The sequence below is a fragment of the Dendrobates tinctorius genome, unplaced genomic scaffold, assembly GCF_039654945.1.
Source record: "Dendrobates tinctorius isolate UK_male_01 unplaced genomic scaffold, ASM3965494v1 ptg000015l, whole genome shotgun sequence".
NCBI classification, from domain to species: domain Eukaryota; kingdom Metazoa; phylum Chordata; class Amphibia; order Anura; family Dendrobatidae; genus Dendrobates; species Dendrobates tinctorius.
In genome coordinates, this window is record NW_027361683.1 from 23,507,365 (window position 1) to 23,526,248 (window position 18,884).

General features: G+C 43.1%; 1 protein-coding gene across 2 annotated transcripts in view; it reads right to left on the bottom strand.

The window, feature by feature from the left end:
* Positions 1 to 1,811: 1,811 nt before the first annotated feature.
* Positions 1,812 to 18,884, bottom strand: part of ADPRS (ADP-ribosylserine hydrolase) — a 50,663-nt gene continuing 33,590 nt past the window's right edge. For both annotated transcript variants that reach the window (XM_073562874.1, XM_073562877.1), the window contains exons 4-6: positions 14,952 to 15,136; positions 4,786 to 4,886; positions 1,812 to 2,616 (exon numbers count right to left, since the gene is read on the bottom strand). In XM_073562874.1, coding sequence (XP_073418975.1) covers positions 2,318 to 2,616; positions 4,786 to 4,886; positions 14,952 to 15,136 — 585 coding nt within the window. In that variant the 3' untranslated portion in view covers positions 1,812 to 2,317. The remainder of the gene's footprint in view (positions 2,617 to 4,785; positions 4,887 to 14,951; positions 15,137 to 18,884) is intronic.

Consider the following 18,884-nt stretch of genomic DNA (forward strand, 5'->3'; position numbering starts at 1 on the left):
AAAACTGACTGTGCATGAGGCAATTCCTTTACACCCAGAAATTGTTAGAGATGTTGCCCATGTGGTTACGGCTTTGCCTCCAACCCAAGTTAGTGCAGAGAGGTTGTTCTGTAGCCTTAAAATTATTAGGTCAGATTTGAAGTCATCTACGAAGGAGGATCTGATGAAGGCAATTCTATTTCTTAGAACAAATTCTTAGACTGCACAAATGTTTTTTTAGCATGTTTTTGTTGAAAACTGTTTTTTTGCCACTTACATAGTGATATACAGGGGTTGGACAAAATAATGGAAACATCAACAAAAGTTAGTTTAATATGGTGTACGTCCACCTTTTGCGGCGATTACAGCCTCAATTCTCCCGAGGTATGGATTCATACAAGGTGTGGAATTGTTTCCAAAGGAATTTTAGCCCATTCTTCAGTTAAAATCCCCTCCAGTTCTTTGAGCGACGATGGTGGCGGAAAGCGACGTCTAACTTGAATCTCTAAAATCAACCATAAATGCTCAATAATGTTGAGGTCTGAGGATTGTGGGGGCCAGATGAGATGCTCAACTTCATTAGAATGTTCCTCGTGCCATGCTTTAATGATTCTAGCTGTATGAATTGGTGCATTATCATCCAGAAAGATGGCGTTCCCCTCCGGGAACAGTGCTTGAACCATAGGATGCACTTGGTCGCCCAAAATGCCTAAATAATCTCGGCTGTTAATTCTTCCACGAAGGGATATCATTGGCCTGGCAGATCTCCACGAAATAGCACCCCAGATCATCACAGAACCTCTGCCATGTTTTACGGTTGGAAGAAGGCAGTCTGGATGGAATGCTTCTTTCGGCTGTCTCCAAACGTACACACGGTCGGAAATAGGGTAAACGATGATTCGTCTGAGAATATATCACATGTTTCCACTGCTCGAGGGACCAATTCTGGAGGTTTCTACACCACTCTAAACGCTTGCAAACATTTGTCATTGAGAGCAGCGGTTTTCAAATTGCAGCTCTTCCATGGAAGCCAGATTTGTGCAGCTCCAGACGAACAGTTTTCATGGAAACTGGGTTCTGTAGGTGTTCACTGAGCTCAGCAGTGATTTTCGGAGCTGTGGTCTTGCGATCCTCTCTCACAATTCGCTTTAGAGTCCAACGGTCTCTCTCAGTCAACTTCGACTTTCGGCCCAACCTGTGCTTTGCTGCGGACGTTTTTCCTTCTCTTTCAAACACAGTCGTTACTTTGGAGACAGTGCCTCTTGACACAACAAGCATTCGGGCACTTTGTTACACTAGCGCCAGCCATACAAGTACCAACAATTTGGCCTCTTTGAAAATCTGAGAGGTCTGCCATTGGCATCAGGTGTTAATCAATGTTCTTACAATTCTGTAAAACAAACAGTTGATTTGTGTTGTGTATGTAAATTAACTACAAAACATTACCATATGTCACGGTTTGCATGTTTATAACATGTTCGAAGATTATGATGCCAAAACGTTAGGCGTTTGCATTATTTTGGCCAACATTTTATATATGTATATATTATATACACACACTATATATGTAATTGCTATTACATATTTACAATTTTACAGTTGTGTTCTAAAGTGGTATTCCAATAAATATATTATGTTCCATCTCAATATCTTGATTGTTGTATCATAAAAATGATTAAATGTCTGATGTTCACATTGTACTACAATAAATTTTTCCTCTTAAGTATAAGCAATATATGTGGGAGTCGGAGTTGGTGTAAGGGAAATTGAGGAGTCGGAGTCGCAGGTTTGGCTTACCGACTCCACAGCCCTGATGCAAATCACACCTTGGGTTATTAAGCAGTGATTTATTATAACAAAAATGCATTAGGTGGTTACATGTCATTTGTGGATCAAAACTTCTAAACTCTTCTTTTGTGTCAGTAGCCAAAAGACATCATGGTAATACAGTTAAGGATAAGTTTTAAAGTTACCAGTAACTAAACACAATCTGTCAGTCTTTGAGCTTTTAATCTTCACCAGTATTCAGAGGCATCAGACTTTTCCAGAAGTCCCTTAGTGACAAAAAATTAAAAAAAAAAGCTGCACCAAGGCAGAAATGCAGCCAAAATAATTAAATCACCCACTTTATCCAGCACTGCATCTCCCATTGTCGTCTGCTTCCATCGACTATAGTCGGCACATCTCATACCCCACGTGGCAGCTACAGCCGATCAATTTTTTCAGCAGTACATGGCACAACATTGGGGAGAGTGGGGATGTAGCATATATTACTTATTATAGCAGCACTGCAGCTTGTGTGCAGTGTATATATGAACCAAGAGCCTCTTTAAATCATTCAGGAAGGAAGTCGAGAGCTGTATAATTCCCACAGTTGTTTACCCCAGTGCTCTGCATCTTTGTACCCCTCAGAAGTCTTTTTCCAGATTTCAGGGACCTGATCTTCTCCATGGTAAGCACCTGCAATAGCTCCAGCCATGGTTGCAATAGTATCAGTGTCTCCACCTAGTGAGATGCAGTATATGACAGTCCTTTGTAAGCTGTTCATCTCTTTGGGAAGATCTTCCACTGGGTCCATGCAGCGCAGGAATGAATAGATCGCAGTAGGCACAGATTCTAAAGCAGCAATACCATGACCTTGGGAACATAGAAATCAAGAATTAAACATACTGCATACATGGAGATGTTTCTCCAGGTCTACAATAAGCTTTTATAATTGGTCATTTGCAATCAAGCACTCTCCCGACAAGGGGTTTTTAGAACAAAATTTCTCCTAGTATGAGATTTGTAGTGCCGAGCGACATCCAGAGCACAACTGCACAGACTACACTTTTCCCTCTCACTGCCAACTAGAGAACAATTTCACCATATTTTCTACATTACCACAGTTATACAATCTGAGATAACAGTATTTGAGGAATCATCTCGCTGTCATTTAAAATGTACAAAAAAAAAAAAAAAAAAAAAAAAAAAGATGCCCCTTTGGTTTAAATTCAAAAAGGCCAGACTGTTAAATGCAGAGATCACACTACATATTTTACAAAGGGGTAAAAAATACTCCTCAAAATTGCTAAGAAAAAGTATTTTTAGCTCTTTTGCAGCATTTCAGATTATGGCTAAATTCACACGTAGCAGAACTCCCGCAGAAGAAGCTCCGCGGGAATTCCATTCCCAAAAAAAAAAAAAAAAAAAAAAAAAACCACAAATCCCATGGATAAACTAGCGATTCGCAAGCGTAATTAGCTTGCAGAATGCTAGTGTTTTCCAAGCGATCTGTAGCATCGCTTGGAGAACTGATTGACAGATTGTTTCACGACTGACCAGTGTTTGACGAGTGTGACCAACTTTTTACTATTGAGGCTGCCTATGCAGCATCAGTAGTAAAAAGATATAATGTTAAAAATGAAAAAAGTTAAATGGGTTATATTCACCTTCTGACGTCCCACGCAGCATCCCCAGGCCTCCACGATGCTCCGGCAGGTCCCGTTCCCAGTGATGCATTGCGGCAATGACCTTTGATGATGTCACAGTCTCGTGAGATCGCTACAGCATTGCGAGATGTGACGTCAGCAAAGGTCATCGCAATGCATTACTGGGAACAGGAGCTGCTGCGTGTATCGCTGACGCCTGAGGACGCTGCGAGGGACATCGGAAGGTGAATATAACCCAATTTTTTACATTTTAATTCTATTTTTTTTACAAGGATATGGTACCTAGAGCCCGGAGGACAGTCTCCTCTCCTCTGGACTGTGGGTACCATCCGCAAATGTTCTGCTTACTTTTCGCATGGTGGGCACAGCCACATGCGGAAAGTAAGCAGAACAAAGCATTCCTATGTGGGCAGAATCGCCACAAAATATTGTGCATGCTGCAGATTTTTCCATGATGCGATTCCGCCGCAGGAAAATCTGCAGCATTAGCACAGCATTGCGGAATCACATAGGATTGCATGGGATGCTGTTTTGTATTTTCGCTGCAAAAAAAAAAAAAAAAAAAAAAAAAAAAAAAAAAAAAAAAAAAAAAAAAAATCGCAAGTTAAAAACCACCGTGACGTGTGAACGCAGCCTTATAGTACATACAGTATAAATGACAACACTTGCAAGCATGAATACAGTTAAAAGGAATCTGTCAACAGGTTTTTACTAGCTCAGAGAGCAGCATAATGTAGGGAAAGAGCCCCTGAATCCAGCAATTTATCACTTACTTTACAGGGTGCAGTTGTGATACAATCAGTTTTCTATGCTGTAGATGTAGCAGAGCTCAGAAAGCTGACCACGCACGTACCACTGATTGGCAGTTTTCTATGCACATTGAATAGTGATAGCAAGCTGCTAATCACTGTTGCAGGAAGGGTTTGACCAGGAGACATGGACAGCTTGTTCAGTAGTGTAGCTTTGCTGATAAAGCACTGATTGTATTAGAACAGCACACAGCTAAGTGCCACATCAGTAAAATCAAGTTGTCCGTCCCCACCTCATGATGCCCTCAGATTAAATAGCAAAAACCTGCTGCCAGATTCCTTTTAAGCGCCTTGTCCAGTCAAAACAAGTTCCTGTAGGAAGGTAATCGCTTGCTGACTGGTGGGTGTCACTTTTTCCTGTTTGTGAAACGTAATAAATTCATCATAACTGACACTGTGCAGTAAGCATGAATGACATTGCACCAATACACGTCCATGAGCCCAAACTGTTCCAAGACAGGATGATGTAACACATGATTTGGCGCCAACTACCAGTACATTCATCCGCCTCATCCCTCACTATATCCTTCTACCCCTATCCCAAAAACACAAAAAAATACCCTCACCAAGTTCTTGCACCACATTACTGCGAGACACATTTTCTTTATCCAAAAGTTCCTTAATCTTCTTCAGTCTGCTACAGTAAGGAAACTCTCCAAGCTCCAACCTAAGATCAGAATAGAGTTCATTGTAGAATAAGAAAGTATGCATGTATGTAGCAAAAATTAAATATACCTAAAATTTGGAAGTGATCTCTTGAGTAAAATGTAGATTGCTCTTTAACCCCCTTCACTCCCTGGAGCTTTTTTTTTTTTTTTTTTAGATTTTTCACCCCTTCTTTCCAGAACTTTATTTTTCTGTCAATATGGCCGTGTGAGGGCTTATTTTTTGCGGGACGAGTTGTACTTTTAAAACACCATTGGTTTTACCATGTCGTGTACTCGGGGGGGGGGGGGAAATAAAAAAAAAGATTCCAAGTGCGGTGAAATTGCAAAAAAAAAAAAAAAAGAAGTGCATTCCCACACTTGCTCTTTTGCTAGATGCCAAATCTAACCTGCCATTATGATTCTCTGATTCTCCAGGTCATTACGAGTTCATAGACACCAAACATGCCTAGGTTCTCTTTAATCTAAGTGGTGGAAAACAAAATTCCAAAGTTAGCTTAAAAAAAAAAATATATATATTTTTTTTTTTTCGCAGTTTGAGACCAGTAGCGTCTCCATTTTTCGTGATCTGGGGTCGGGTGAGGGCTTATTTTGTGCGTGCCGGGCTGACGTTTTTAAGGATACCACTTTGTGCAAATATGTTTTTTTTTTTTTTTTTTTTTTTTATCATAAAGGTTTTTATTGAGTTTTCAGAAAAAATACAAACTTCTCATACAAAAACATCAAGAACAGGAGCAATGAGTAGCAAGAGGTGGCATAACCTCGAGCCATTATTAGAATATCAATCTGGGACATTAAATACCCCTTCCAACAACAACTTGAACATAGAAGCGGGGAGAGGGGGAAGGGGAAGCAGCTCTACATGCATGGCATTCTTAGGCACAATCAATTTATTTATGGTGTAGGTGTCTGTATCTGGGGGAGGGCCGTTGCATAAAGGGAAGTGGCCCACGGATGCCATTGTTTAAGTCTCACCGTTCTCTTCTCTAGATTGGGGGTCAAGTTGGTTTCGTATAGCCAGTGTAGGTTGGTCCTCTCAATTAGTTCTGTTTTTGTAGGGGGGCTCACCGACCTCCACTTGTATGCCACACAGTACCTGCCGGCTATGAGAATGTGAGAAATGATATTTTTTAAAAGATCCGGGATCCCATCTAGGCCAATGTGTAGCACCGCTAAGGTTGGGTTTGGGGAAAGACGGAGACTAGTAACTTCATGGATTAGATTGAACACCTCCTGCCAGAAGTTAGATAACTTAGGGCAAAACCACCACATATGACACAAGGTGCCCCTGTGGTTGCATCCCCTCCAGCACAAAGGTGACATATGTGGGGAAAAAGAAGCCAGTTTAGTAGGGGAGTTGAACCACCGCAGATGAACCTTTAATTGCTCTATGTGATTGAGACATGAAGAGAATTTGTGGATCCATTTTGAGGCCGCGAACCATTCTTGCGACGGAAGCTGAGAGGCTAGATCTTTTTCCCATTTGAGCATATACGGCAATTGTTTGTCCGGTTCCGGGGAGTTTAGCAGGTTATGGATGTATGAAAGGCCTTTGATTTTGCTATTTTGAAAGAATTTTTTAATTGCGGCGTGGTCGGCTGTTGTTGGAACCGGTAGGTGAGGAGCGGACTGAAGGAAGTGACGTATTTGAAAAAACTGGAATAAACTGTCGGGGGAGGTTAAATTTAACACATTTCTGAGTACGGGAGTAGGACGCCTTCTCTATAGAGATCTGCTAGGGTAATTGGACCTCCACGTGTCCAGGCGGCAAGATTCAAATTCGGAATGAAGGCTTCCAGCGATCTAAGGGGAAGGCTGGGACCTAGAGCCTGTGACACTGGCTTGCTCCATAAGGACCAAGCTTTCTTTAGAGCTGCTGTGGTGGGTAGAAGATCGCCGGGGGGCGAAGGGGTTAGGAGCAGGGAGTCTATGAATTGTTTAGGGGAGTGGGCCTGTGCCCAGGTGTACTCAATCTGTAACCATCTCAAGTCTGAATCATTCTTCCACCAATCTCGAGCCGGTTCCAGGATAGCAGCTCTGTGATATGTTAGAATATTAGGAATACCCATTCCTCCACCACTGAACGGGGCATGCATACATCTCAGGGCTATTCTAGGTTTTTTCCCAGCCCATATAAATTTACTCATTAGCGAATGAATTTTGGTGAGATACCGTTGCGGAATTGTTAGGGGCAGGCACCGAAGTAAGTAGATAATTTTTTGGGAGACAGATCATTTTAAAAGTCTGCATTCTCACCACCCAAGAGAGCGGGAGAAGAGAAAGGCGAGTAAGTTCTTTATCCAATGAGGTGTGCAGGGTCAGCAGATTTTTCCGGATCACGGAGTGTAGCGGGGCCAGTATAATACCCAGGTAGGGGATTCCCTCGTCTTCCCATTTGAAAGGGTAAAGATGAGAAAGAGTGGCTCTGGTAGAGGCTGGCAAGAAGAGCGGAAAAATTAAGGACTTGGTAATATTAAGCTTGTAACACGAGACTTGAGCGAAGGAGGACAGGATCTCCATTACGTGTTGTAGGGACACCTCTACATTAGTGCAAGATGAAATCACGTCATCTGCATATAGACTGACCACATGATTTATACTCCCCACTCGAATCCCCGAGATCCGAGGGCATTCACGGATAGTCTGCGCCAGAGGCTCTATAGCAAGGGCATAGATGATAGGGGAGAGCGGACACCCCTGGCGTGTCCCATTGGTTAATTCAAAACTCTGAGATATAAATCCGGATGCCAGAACTTTGGCGTTAGGGTTAGAGTACAGCGCCATTATGGCATTAAGTATGGGGCCTTTGAAACCAAACTTGGCCAGAACAGATTTCAGATATCCCCAGTGCACCCTGTCGAACGCCTTCTCTGCGTCCAGGGACAGGAATACACTGGGGATTTTCCTCCCCTCAGCCACCGCAATCAGATCCAGCATACGTCTCGTCCCATCTTTCGCCTGCCTCCCCGCCACAAACCCCACTTGATCCGGGGAAATCAGTGATGGAAGAACTTTATGTATTCTAGCTGAGATTATTTTGGCGTACAATTTTAAGTCGCAGTTTAGGAGGGATATTGGCCTGAAGTTTCCTGGTGAAATAGGGGGTTTTCCTGGTTTTGGCAGGGTAGTTATAATGGCCTCTAGATTATTTGGTGAAATATCTGCTGTGGCTCGCCAAGAGGAGAAAAGTCTCAGGAGGAAAGGAGACAGGGTTTCAGTGAATTGCCTATAATAGGAGTTAGTGAGGCCGTCTGGGCCTGGAGCTGAATTTCTTTTGGCTGTGGTCACCGCCTGGCGAACCTCTTCCAGAGAAAAAGGGGAATTTAGTTGCTCCAGCTGTACTGCAGATAACCGAGGCAGATTAATATTGTTTAAGAAGGAAATGCCATTTGGGTAGGCTTTGGGGCAGTGGGGTCATTTTTAAGGTTGTAGAGAGACTGGTAAAAGTCAGCGAATGCGTTGGCTATTTCCGTTGGGTTGCGTATTGTGGCATTAAAACCAGTCACGAGGTATTCAATTTTATTTTGCATTTCTCGTTTTTTAACCCTCCTGGCTAGTAAGGCACCCGCCCTGTCACCCATCACATAGTACCGCTGTTTGAGGGATCTTAAGTTTTTCACATAGTCTGCCATCAACACCTGGCGGAGCTGTGTTCTTAGTTTCCTGAGTTCATCAGATGTCGACAAGTTAGGGGCAGATTTATTGTGGGCTTCCAAAAGTACTATGTGGGACAGTAGAGCTTTGTAAGTTGCCTGACGCCTCCTCTTCTCCCTAGTGGCAATTTTGATGAATGACCTCCTTGTTATCATTAAAGTTAAAAAACTCTGCGAGGTCGGCCTGCAACTCCTCAGAGATTTGTCTACAGGCTAGGAGGGAGTCATTCATGCGCCACCGGGCAAAAACAGGCGCGCGGTTTTGCTCCTGAACTGTCAGGTATATGGGGGCGTGGTCCGACCAAGCTATAAGTCCAATTTTTGAATCTGAGCAATCCATAATAAGTGAGCCATCAACCAAAAAGTAGTCCAATCTGCTGTAAGAGGTGAACCGAGGCGAGAAGAATGTGTAGTCCCTCTCATTTGCATGTTGGTATCTCCATATATCATGGAGATGCCTTTCTGAAATTATTGTGCTCATCTCCTTCCTCTTTACAGCAGTATTGGAGCAATCCAGAGTGCTGGACATTACCATGTTAAAATCCCCGCAGATTATTTGCTTACCCTCTTTAACGGATGAAAGCTTGGAAAGAAACCTCCGCAAAAAGCTGATCTGACCAGAGTTGGGGGCGTAAACGGTTGCAATAGTATACTTAGATCCATTTATGGAGCAATTAATAATGGCGTAACTACCGTCAGGGTCTAAATGTTGTGAATGTAGTGTGAACGCAACAGTATTTTTTTACACAAATGAATACTCCAGCCTTTTTTTTTTTTCCACAAGCCAGCAGTATGAAAGGAAATTTAGCATTATTTAACCTGTGCGAGTCCCCTTGGAGGAGATGAGACTCCTGACCACATATTACATCACATTTGGATTTAACCACTTCCCGCCAAAACATGGATCTCTTGGCTGGCGAGTTCAGACCCCTAACATTTATAGAGATACAGTTCAGTACCATTGTACATGAAAAAAAAAAAGTCTCTTGCCTAGAGCTGCAGGTGGAAAAGGAAGGTTAGGCAGGAAAGAGATAACACTAACAATATTGACATCACTAACATTACTGATGTAGGGAGCATCAGTCCACAAAGAAAAAAGCCCAAAAAAGGGGCCTGCGGTATGGTGGAAATTTACCGCCATGGGGGTTCAGGGTCCTGGTTGAACAGAACCAGCGGACCTTAAAAGTAGCAACTAAGTCTCAGCCGCGACTCAAACATATCACATAACTCACACGACGGACCAATCTTCATTCACTTTATCCTGTTGGGATGATCCTGTAGCTCTTGGAGATCTGGCCGGGAGATTTGCCAAGTTCCATGAGGATAGGAGCTTTGCCAACTGCTCTGGGGAATGGCAGGCGTGGGTATTTCCTGCTCGGAAAAGCAGGATCTTTACAGGGAAACCCCATCTATAGGATATAGCTTCATCCCTGAGAACTTTGGTATAAGGAGCAAATTCCCTCCTTTTTGCCAGGGTTCCTGCAGACAGATCTGGAAAAATGGACAGGTGCCGGAATTGCTCAGACAGAGGGGGTCTCTTTCTCAGGGCTTGCAGCAGGGCTTCTTTGGTCTTGTAAAAGTGCAGCTAAAGTGTGAGCTAAAGTGTCCCGAGGGACATCAGCACTGAGGGATTTAGGCTTAGGGACTCTGTGTATTCTGTCCACCAGGAAATCAGTTGGTCAGGTCTGGGAGCAGCTCCTGCAGCAAGGAGCCCAGAAAACTCTGCAGCCCCTTGTCTGGTATGGCCTCTGGAATTCCTCTGATTCTTATATTATTTCGGCGGGACCTGTTCTCTAAATCCAAGACCTTGGTATGGAGCTTTTGCACTTGTTCCTCCAGTGCTGCATTGGCATCAATGAGGCTATTGTGTGACTTTGTCAGCTCCCCCATTTTAGATTCAATATGTGCTGTACGGCTGCCTATGGCAGTGATATCTCCCCTCAGCCACCATATCTTTCCAATCCTGCTGCAGTGATGAGCGGAGGGCACTGAGCAGTTTCTGCATTGTACCTTTGGTAAGCGGTATATCTGCAGCGTCTGTGTCCAAGTCTGGGCCTGCTGTGGATCCCCTCCTGGATGAGCGTGAGGAAGCTGTGGAGGAGGATGCTGCCGCCATTTTCCCTCGCCCCGTGCTGGAGAAGAAGTCTGTAACTTTTGCCGGGGACGGCTTCTTCTGGGATTTTCCCCTTGGCATGCTACGATCCTGGATACCTCCGCAGCACTCGGCCCCCCCCCCCCCGTGTGCAGAGAGATTGGTGCCGCTGGCGGGCCGCAATGAGCCGAATGGGAGTCGAAGTGGCTGGAGCTCAGCAGCTAAGTGACCGGTGCCATTAGCAAGCAGGCCAAGCCCCCTCTGCAAATATGTTTTTTGATCGCCCGTTATTTCATTTTAATGCAATGTCATGGCGACCAAAAAAAAAAAACAAAAAAAACCAATTCTGGCGTTTTGAATTTTTTCCTCGCTACGCCGTTTAGCGATCGGGTTAATGCTTTTTTTTTTTATTGATACATCGGGTGATTCTGAACGCAGCAATACCTAATGTGTATGTGGGTTTTTTGTTATTGTTTTATTGTGATTGGGGCGAGGGGGGTGATTTGAACTTGTTTTTTTTTTTACTTTTGGAATGCTTCAATAGCCACCATAGGAGGCTAGACGCATGCACAACCCGATTGGCTCTACTACATATGGGCGATGATATAAGGGGGGGGGGGGGGGGGAACCAACAAACAATGACCAACGAAAAAATAGAACAAACACCCCCTGATGAAGGAGCATTCATCCGAAACATACGTAGGGGGGTGGCGGACAGGTCCTCTGTTGTCAGACTATTTTCACTTCAGGTAAATCTACCAGTTGCACAATTCATTTTTTGTCCTCATGAGTGTGATTTACACATCTTATTCATCTCTATGGCCAATTATACTCTCCTTTTTAATGAGGTTTTTGCATGTATCTTTCTAGGCTATTTTTTGCCTGTATCTGCCTTCAATGTGTACCCTGTCTGCGTCTTATGCGACTTTAAGGCCCATGCAATTTGTGACCATTTTTATCTGTCTCCATACTTTAATAGAGCTTTGTAATTTTTCTATTATTTTTTGTGTCAATTGTTTCTTTGTTGGTTTTCCTTCCCCCCCCCCCCTTATATTATGTAGTCTAACAATTGATTTTGATTATATGTCCATATGAACAATCTGCTTGTTCATATTAGGTTAGAATTCTAATTCATGATATTCTCATATCCTTCATATTTACACATGTGTCACATTTTGCTACATATGGGCAATGAGTAGATCGCTAATATGTAGCAGATTTACTGCTGTGCTTTGAGCGCCGACCAGGCAGCCGCTCAAAGCCATCTGCCTGGAACAACCATAGAGGTCTCCGAGACCTGTGGTTGTCCAGACAATGCGTCGCCGACCCCGATCACGTGGCGATGGGGGGCGATGAGCTCATTTCCGGCCCGGCGGCCGGAAGTGCTATTTAAATGCCCGCTGTCAGTTAATAGGCGTGGGCGGATGGCGATTCCGCTCACGCCTATTGCAGCTGAAATGTCGTGGCTTTGAGGTGGGCTCACCACCAGAGCCCACCTCAAAGCAAGGGATCCTTACCGATGACGTACTATTCAGTCATTGGTAAGGAAGGGGTTAATTCTATAAACTGACATCTTTGAATTTCCAAGCACTAAATTTTGTAATTTCTTTCCTGAAAAAAAAAAAAAACAAAAAAAAAAACAAAAAAAACCCCACACAACTTTCAGACCTCAAATAATGCTAAGAAAACAAGTTCACAATCATTCAGAAACAATACTAATGTTTTACCTCAGGAAGAGTTCAGAAATCAATATTTTGTGGAATAATTATGATTTTTAATCGCAGCTTTCATGCGTCTTGGCATGCTTTCCACCAGTCTTTCACACTGCTTTTGAGTGACCTTATACCACTCCTGGTACACAAATGTAAGTAGTTATTTGTTTGATGGCTTGTGACTATCCATCATCCTCATGATTACATTCCAGAGGTTTTCAATGGGGTTCAGGTCTGGAGATTGGCCTGGCCATGACAGGGATTTGATGTGGTGGCTTTAATTTTTGCCAGAGCTGTATGTATGTATGTATGTATGTATGTATGTATGTATGTATGTATGTATGTATGTATGTATGTATGTATGTATGTATGTATGTATGTATGTATGTATGTATGTATGTATGCATGCGCTACACGGACTCAAGCATTAGAAAAATTAAATAAGATATAAACAGCAGTTCTGAGAATTCGATAAAATGGCATTGGTGATGAAATTCATACTACAGCCTGTCCAAGTCACATGTCCGGAAGGGCTGCAGACTGATCACACAGCTCCCAATTGCTTGATTTTAATCAATATCTCACTGAACACAGTTACCAAGAAACTGACAGTTTCATAAAAACATTTAACCCATAACATATAAAAATTATATATAACAGCTTCCATTGCAAAATCTTCAGTTTACTTAGCTGATGCAAAAATGAATACACCCTACATAAAGAACTGCATCTAGTGATTTTGTATGACCACTGAGTAGAGTTGAGCGACTTTGGTCGGATCGGGTTTCGTGAAACCCGAATGAAACAAAATTTGTTTCATGAAACTTGTCGGACTAGGGCAAAAAAAAAAAAAAAAAGTCTGAGTTCCGTCCGAAACCCGACCCCAATGCAAGTCAATGGGAAATAAAAATCGGCATTGAGCGGATGACATGCTGATTATCTGCCTCCTGATGATCCTAAAAGGAGAAACGCGTTGAGGTTTCACTCCATCAACCACCAACTTTGAGTACCCTTTTATTGTTATCAACATGATTTAATTATTTATCATTAGTATCTTTCTCTCTTGTGGGCCAATATTGGCCTTATGGGTTAAATGCACCTTCTGGCTATCTAGCTTTTGCTATCCTTGTTTAGTTTATCAGTTATATCAGGCACTTCAGGGATAGCAGTCGTGGAGCGGGGGGCACCATTCCGCTGACAAGTAGGGTGCCAACCTCCGCTGACAGGAAGGTGTTCAGTCACAGGGAACAATATAGTCAGGAACTCGTTTGCACTTGTCACTTTATGTCTTGTGTTTACAGCACTTTTTTTTTGCACCTTTTCTATTGTTACCTAAACCTACCCTTACCAGCAAACACCTTTACACTCCTTTCCTGGTTAAATGGTGATTGTGTGTTGCACCAGTCCAGGTTATCTAGGAGTACCAGGGTCAGCCATCGTGGAGCGGGGGGGGGGGGGGGGGGGGGGGAAGCCAACCTCCGCTGGTAGGTAGCGGTTATCAGGGCCCCGATTTAGGGCTTATATAGGTGACAGTTGTTTGTGGATTTCTGTGTGTTTGTTTTATTTTTTGATTCAATAAAGGTTGCATTTTACTTATAAATAATTAGTAATGCCCCCCTCATACTCCAAATTGAATTTTTGAGCTTACGTTTCCAATTCTGATATAATAACCACTTTTTTGTTACAATGTTCTGACAGATAAGTGAAGCTTCACTAATCCTATTGTAGCATTCACCTTTGTGCAAAGAAATTATTTTCCTTCTCAGATCTTGTGACATTTCTCTTCCACATGCTACCACACTTATTTTATAGTCAATTATTTGCTGGACACTTGGTTAATGAACATACTTACCTGTGGTTGAATTCTTGTTAATTAGAATATTCTAGTCTAAACTTAAGCTTTGCTCCCAAGACTTTAATTGGGGTATACTCTTTTTTCAGCATGGTCTGGACCGAGTTTGGCAAGAAAAATTACCTTTTTGGGTGTGCAAAATAACAAATCTTGTTTTGTATCACAGTATCCCATAGAAAATGTTGATTTTGAAGGAAAGTAAAAAAAGGTTTTCTGACAAATCTTTTGGGGTGTACTCATTTATGTTAAGCACTGTATAAATACACATGCAGTTTAATGGTAAATACTGCAAGGTAAACCTCATAATGATGTACATTACATTTACCCTTTATGTAAAATTGCTGCTACAGCACCATGATGGCTTTTACTTGATTCCCAATGTACTTCCTACAATTAATACAGACGAGTCAACTTTAACTATGATGTGACATCACGTTTCTCCACCTCTGTTTGTTCTTATGTTTTTTTTTTTGTTTTTTTTTAGAGCACTTGTCTTACATTTTATATAGTAATAAAGAGATGTTTATTCATTTTGCTTAGTTGTGCGATTTGTGCATAGATGCACATCTGCAGTTGTAAACGTGTAGTTGCCCCTTGTTAGGGACCTGCTCAGGAGTCTGACTCCTTACAGTGCTGAACCCCTTGCTACAAGTAAGCTTAAAAAAAATATGCAGTTATGCCTAGTAAACAATAAACATACTAAGATTAATGCAACTTTACAACAGCAGAACCCATAAAGAATACAAACATTAACTTACGCCATAGCATCACTCCGAGACTTCTCATCTGCTTCAACTTCTTGCATGGTGCTCAGAAGATGTTCCAAGAAAGATTCTCGGCTCAGATTCCCCTGAAGAGCAAAGTGCACGGCAAGGGCTAGAAGAATGGCCCCATTGTAGCCCAGTGACGATGCATGTGTCAGTTCTCCACTGATTTTAGCATACTGTGTAAAGAAAACAAAGTGTTTTAGTGGTAGGGTCATCATTTTTCTTAATCCCTAAGGAGACTAGATCCAAATGGAGATTATAAACTGAGAAGTACTTGTGCACCTTAAATTTAAGTGAAGCAGCTGTTCATAGAAATGCACTCAAAGCTGTAACAAATCATTTTTTCAATAGGGTACCATTTCTCAGTCTCTACTGTGTGCCTTAGGCTTGTTTCACATTAGCGTTTTTGCATGCAGCGCATCGTGCGCATGCCCCCAAAGTTTAACATGACGGGTGCATGGTTAAGCGCTTGCACGCGTTAATCAGCATTTTCGTGCACATGCGCTTTTCCAGGTGTGCGTCTAGATATGCTAGACGCTACATGTTGCATTTTTTGTTCTGCCCAACCAAAAAAAAAAAAAATGCAATCGTGTGCGCACGGAATGTGCCAAAATAACACATTACAGTATATGGGGGTCGCATGCATGCACACGCTTTTGAGTAAACATGTCTAGACACTGGATTAACCCACCCCCTACACAAAGAAACTTTGTTTGGGGTGTAGTATAGCTAAGAGATGGTGTTTGCACTGGCAGAGCAATACTCTACAGACAGCCTGCAAGAGACCAGAGCCCTTTCTGCATTTGGAGCAAAGCTGTAACATCAAGAATGTGAGTATTCTAAAATCTAATGTCTGCCTGTCCTTTTAAATGTATTATGTACTAATGCCTTTTTTTATTGCAGCATGTCTTCTGGGGATGAATATCGGCCATCCCGTGGTAACTGGCCCAAGCAGAGCATCTTCCTGCCCTACATTTTGGCTAAGTAATCGCTGCTGCATGTACACATGTGGCAAATTAATTTGTGTTCTTTTTCAGACATCGGACACGGTTTCAGAGGCTGAAGTGCAGGAGCAGCCAAGCACAGTCTGTGAATGTCCATTTTTTTTTTTGTTTATTTCCCCCCCCCCCCCCCTGCCTTTTTTTCTGTCCCATTTTTCATCTTCAATCTTTTCTGTCTCTTTTTCCATTTACAAATATTTCCAAGATTCTAATTTTTTTTTCTAGGTTCCACAACGGGATGAAGACATCGTTCTGGACAATGACGCCCTGATTAACCTGCTCCAGGAGTGTCCTGTTGTGGGACAGCCGTGATCTGCAGCATGCAGACTTGGTGGTGACCCAGCAGCACTGGAATGAGGTGGCTGCAGTGCTGATGGATGGCTGGGACAACACCTGTACCAGGTTCTGCAAGGATTTTCGTTAAGTATTTCAATGCTCTGATGCCACAGTGACTCTTGGCCGTGTTCACACAGATGTGTCATGCTAGATATATTCTAGCATGCTACACAATTGTGTCATCATGGCCAACAGTGAGTGCATGGTCTATTGTACTGCCGCAGTCACCTTTGCTGTGATCACAGCTGTGTGTGATGATAGTGATTTGGCCAACAGTGCACAGTCTAATTTCTTCCCCCCCCCCCCCCCCCCCCCACAGTGAACAAAGTCAGAACCTGTTGGCGCTCGAAGAAGGACCACTTCAACAGGGATGTTCGTAATGAGAGCCAGGTTCGCAGTGGTGCTGGGGCAAGGACAAGAACCAAATACAGATACCGAGCGCAAGAAATTTTTTGTATTGATTACTCTGCTTTTCCAAAGGAGTTGGCGCTTGTAGATGATCGTAATTTTTATTCTATTTTCACAGCACCTGGAGCAGCACCCTGCAACTTGTCCCTGGGGCGGTCCTTCATCGAACGACCTCGGACCCGTCCCAGCCATCCGACAGCCAGGAAGCAGCTTGCAGGTCGGCAACACAGACAGCTGGTATGTCAGGTCTTCCCCTGTCCCAGGTCTCTGCCACTGGTTTTGCGGGCACTTCCCACCAGTGGCAGAGGGCCTCGGACAGGAATGTCATGCCAGAAATCCTTCACTTGAGCTCGGTCTTTCAGCAAGGTCTCAAGGCGCTGTCAGACAGACTGGAAAGCGGTTTTAACAATATGGACAACCGCTTCCAGTCTGCCGACAGTCGCCTTGACCGGCTTAAAGCAGACCAGCGCACCATTTTTTCAGCAAAATTGAATGGGCCATGGCAAAACACCTTAGTCCTGATCAACAGGTGACTGCTGCAGGCCTTCAACACTGCTTTCTTGCAGGCTATGCAGCAGAGTCAGTACAGGCAGCAGTCAGTGGTGGCATTGCCACAACAGACTCATTTCACCTCACTACCGACTTCTGCTGCATACCATCATCGCCACCACTCCTCCAACCTGGACCAGCACTGGCACCACCACTCCTCCAGCCTGGACCAGCACCGGGAACTACATTCTACATTGCATCACACGCAGCAGAGTTCACCCAGCTCCAGGAGGTCAGAAAGTGTAATGCGGACAGCCAGCTCCAAGAGGTCCAGGGAGGACAAAAAAAAAAAAAAAAAAAAACCACACCCACACACCTTCCCCATAATTGTTTTTTCGCCGCCTACACACTGCGCTGTACATTTTGCTTTGCCACCACATAGCTCCATTATTGACACATGTTTCTTGTGTCATTCCTGGAGATGTGTATTCAGAAACACAAATGACTTGTATTTTCACCCCCAGTCTCTACAGTATGCAAATATTGCACAGACTGAAGAGGATGGTGTTAAGTGCAAGGCATAACTATTGTTACCTTGCCAGGTATCATAAAGAGTTAATTGAGGATGCTGCGTCTTGGCCATCATTTGACTTTGTGACACAAGGCCAGGGGATTCTAGATATACCTTGTAATTAATCACATCCTCTATTCAGTGTACAATCTGAGGAGATTGAGAAAATACATGTCATATGTACAATACCCTGGCCTCGTATCATTACTATCACACCTGGGCAGGTGAATACACATTAGTTAACCTGCAGCGTCACTTCAGTCTGCATTATCTATTGCACGCAGACTGGAGCGATGCTGCAGTTTAACTCATGTATTCACCTGTGAAGGTGTGCTAACTTCTACAATCCCCATGCCTGGTGTCATGGTGAAGTTTTCTAAACTTTCTCTCCAGTCTGCATTCATACTGAAGCCACAGTGGAGATCCTATATTAATATTTATTCTCACATGGTCAGGTGTCTTAGGCTACTTTCACACTTAAGTTTTTTTGCTGCGCGTTTTTTGCGCACACAAATGCATGAAAAAGACGCATCATGCGTTTGTGCGCATACATGCGCACCCATAGACTTTAATGGGTGTTTTGCTGTAAAAAAAAAAAAAAAAGCATTGCGTGCGCATGCGTTTTGGGGGGGGGCAAGTCGGACGCACAAGAAAAATGCAACAGGATGCATTTTGTGCACCCGAGCGCACACTACAAAAAGACGAATGTGCATACAAACGCATACGTGCGCATATGTATGCGCACCCATGTTAAAGTATAGGGGAAAAAACGCATGTGTTTTTTTTGCGTAAAGTGTGAAGCCAGCCTTAAAGAGTGAAGGATGCCATTTCATCCCAAAATCACTATTTGTAACATCAGGCCATGTGATACAAATATGTATTATCTCCACCGTCGCTGCACATAGAACAAAACCTGTTGAGATAAGGTTATACAACTTGTGTTTATGTAGTCACCTGGCCAGGAGTCCTACTAAAAATTCATGATGCACAAAATACAGCATCATGAATTCACTGGTACACCTGGGCAGGTGATTGTACTGGAGTGTATAAAAACAGAGTGCACTTGGGTACAGGTATCAAAACAGGTTTTTTTTATTAACATACACACAAGAAAACATT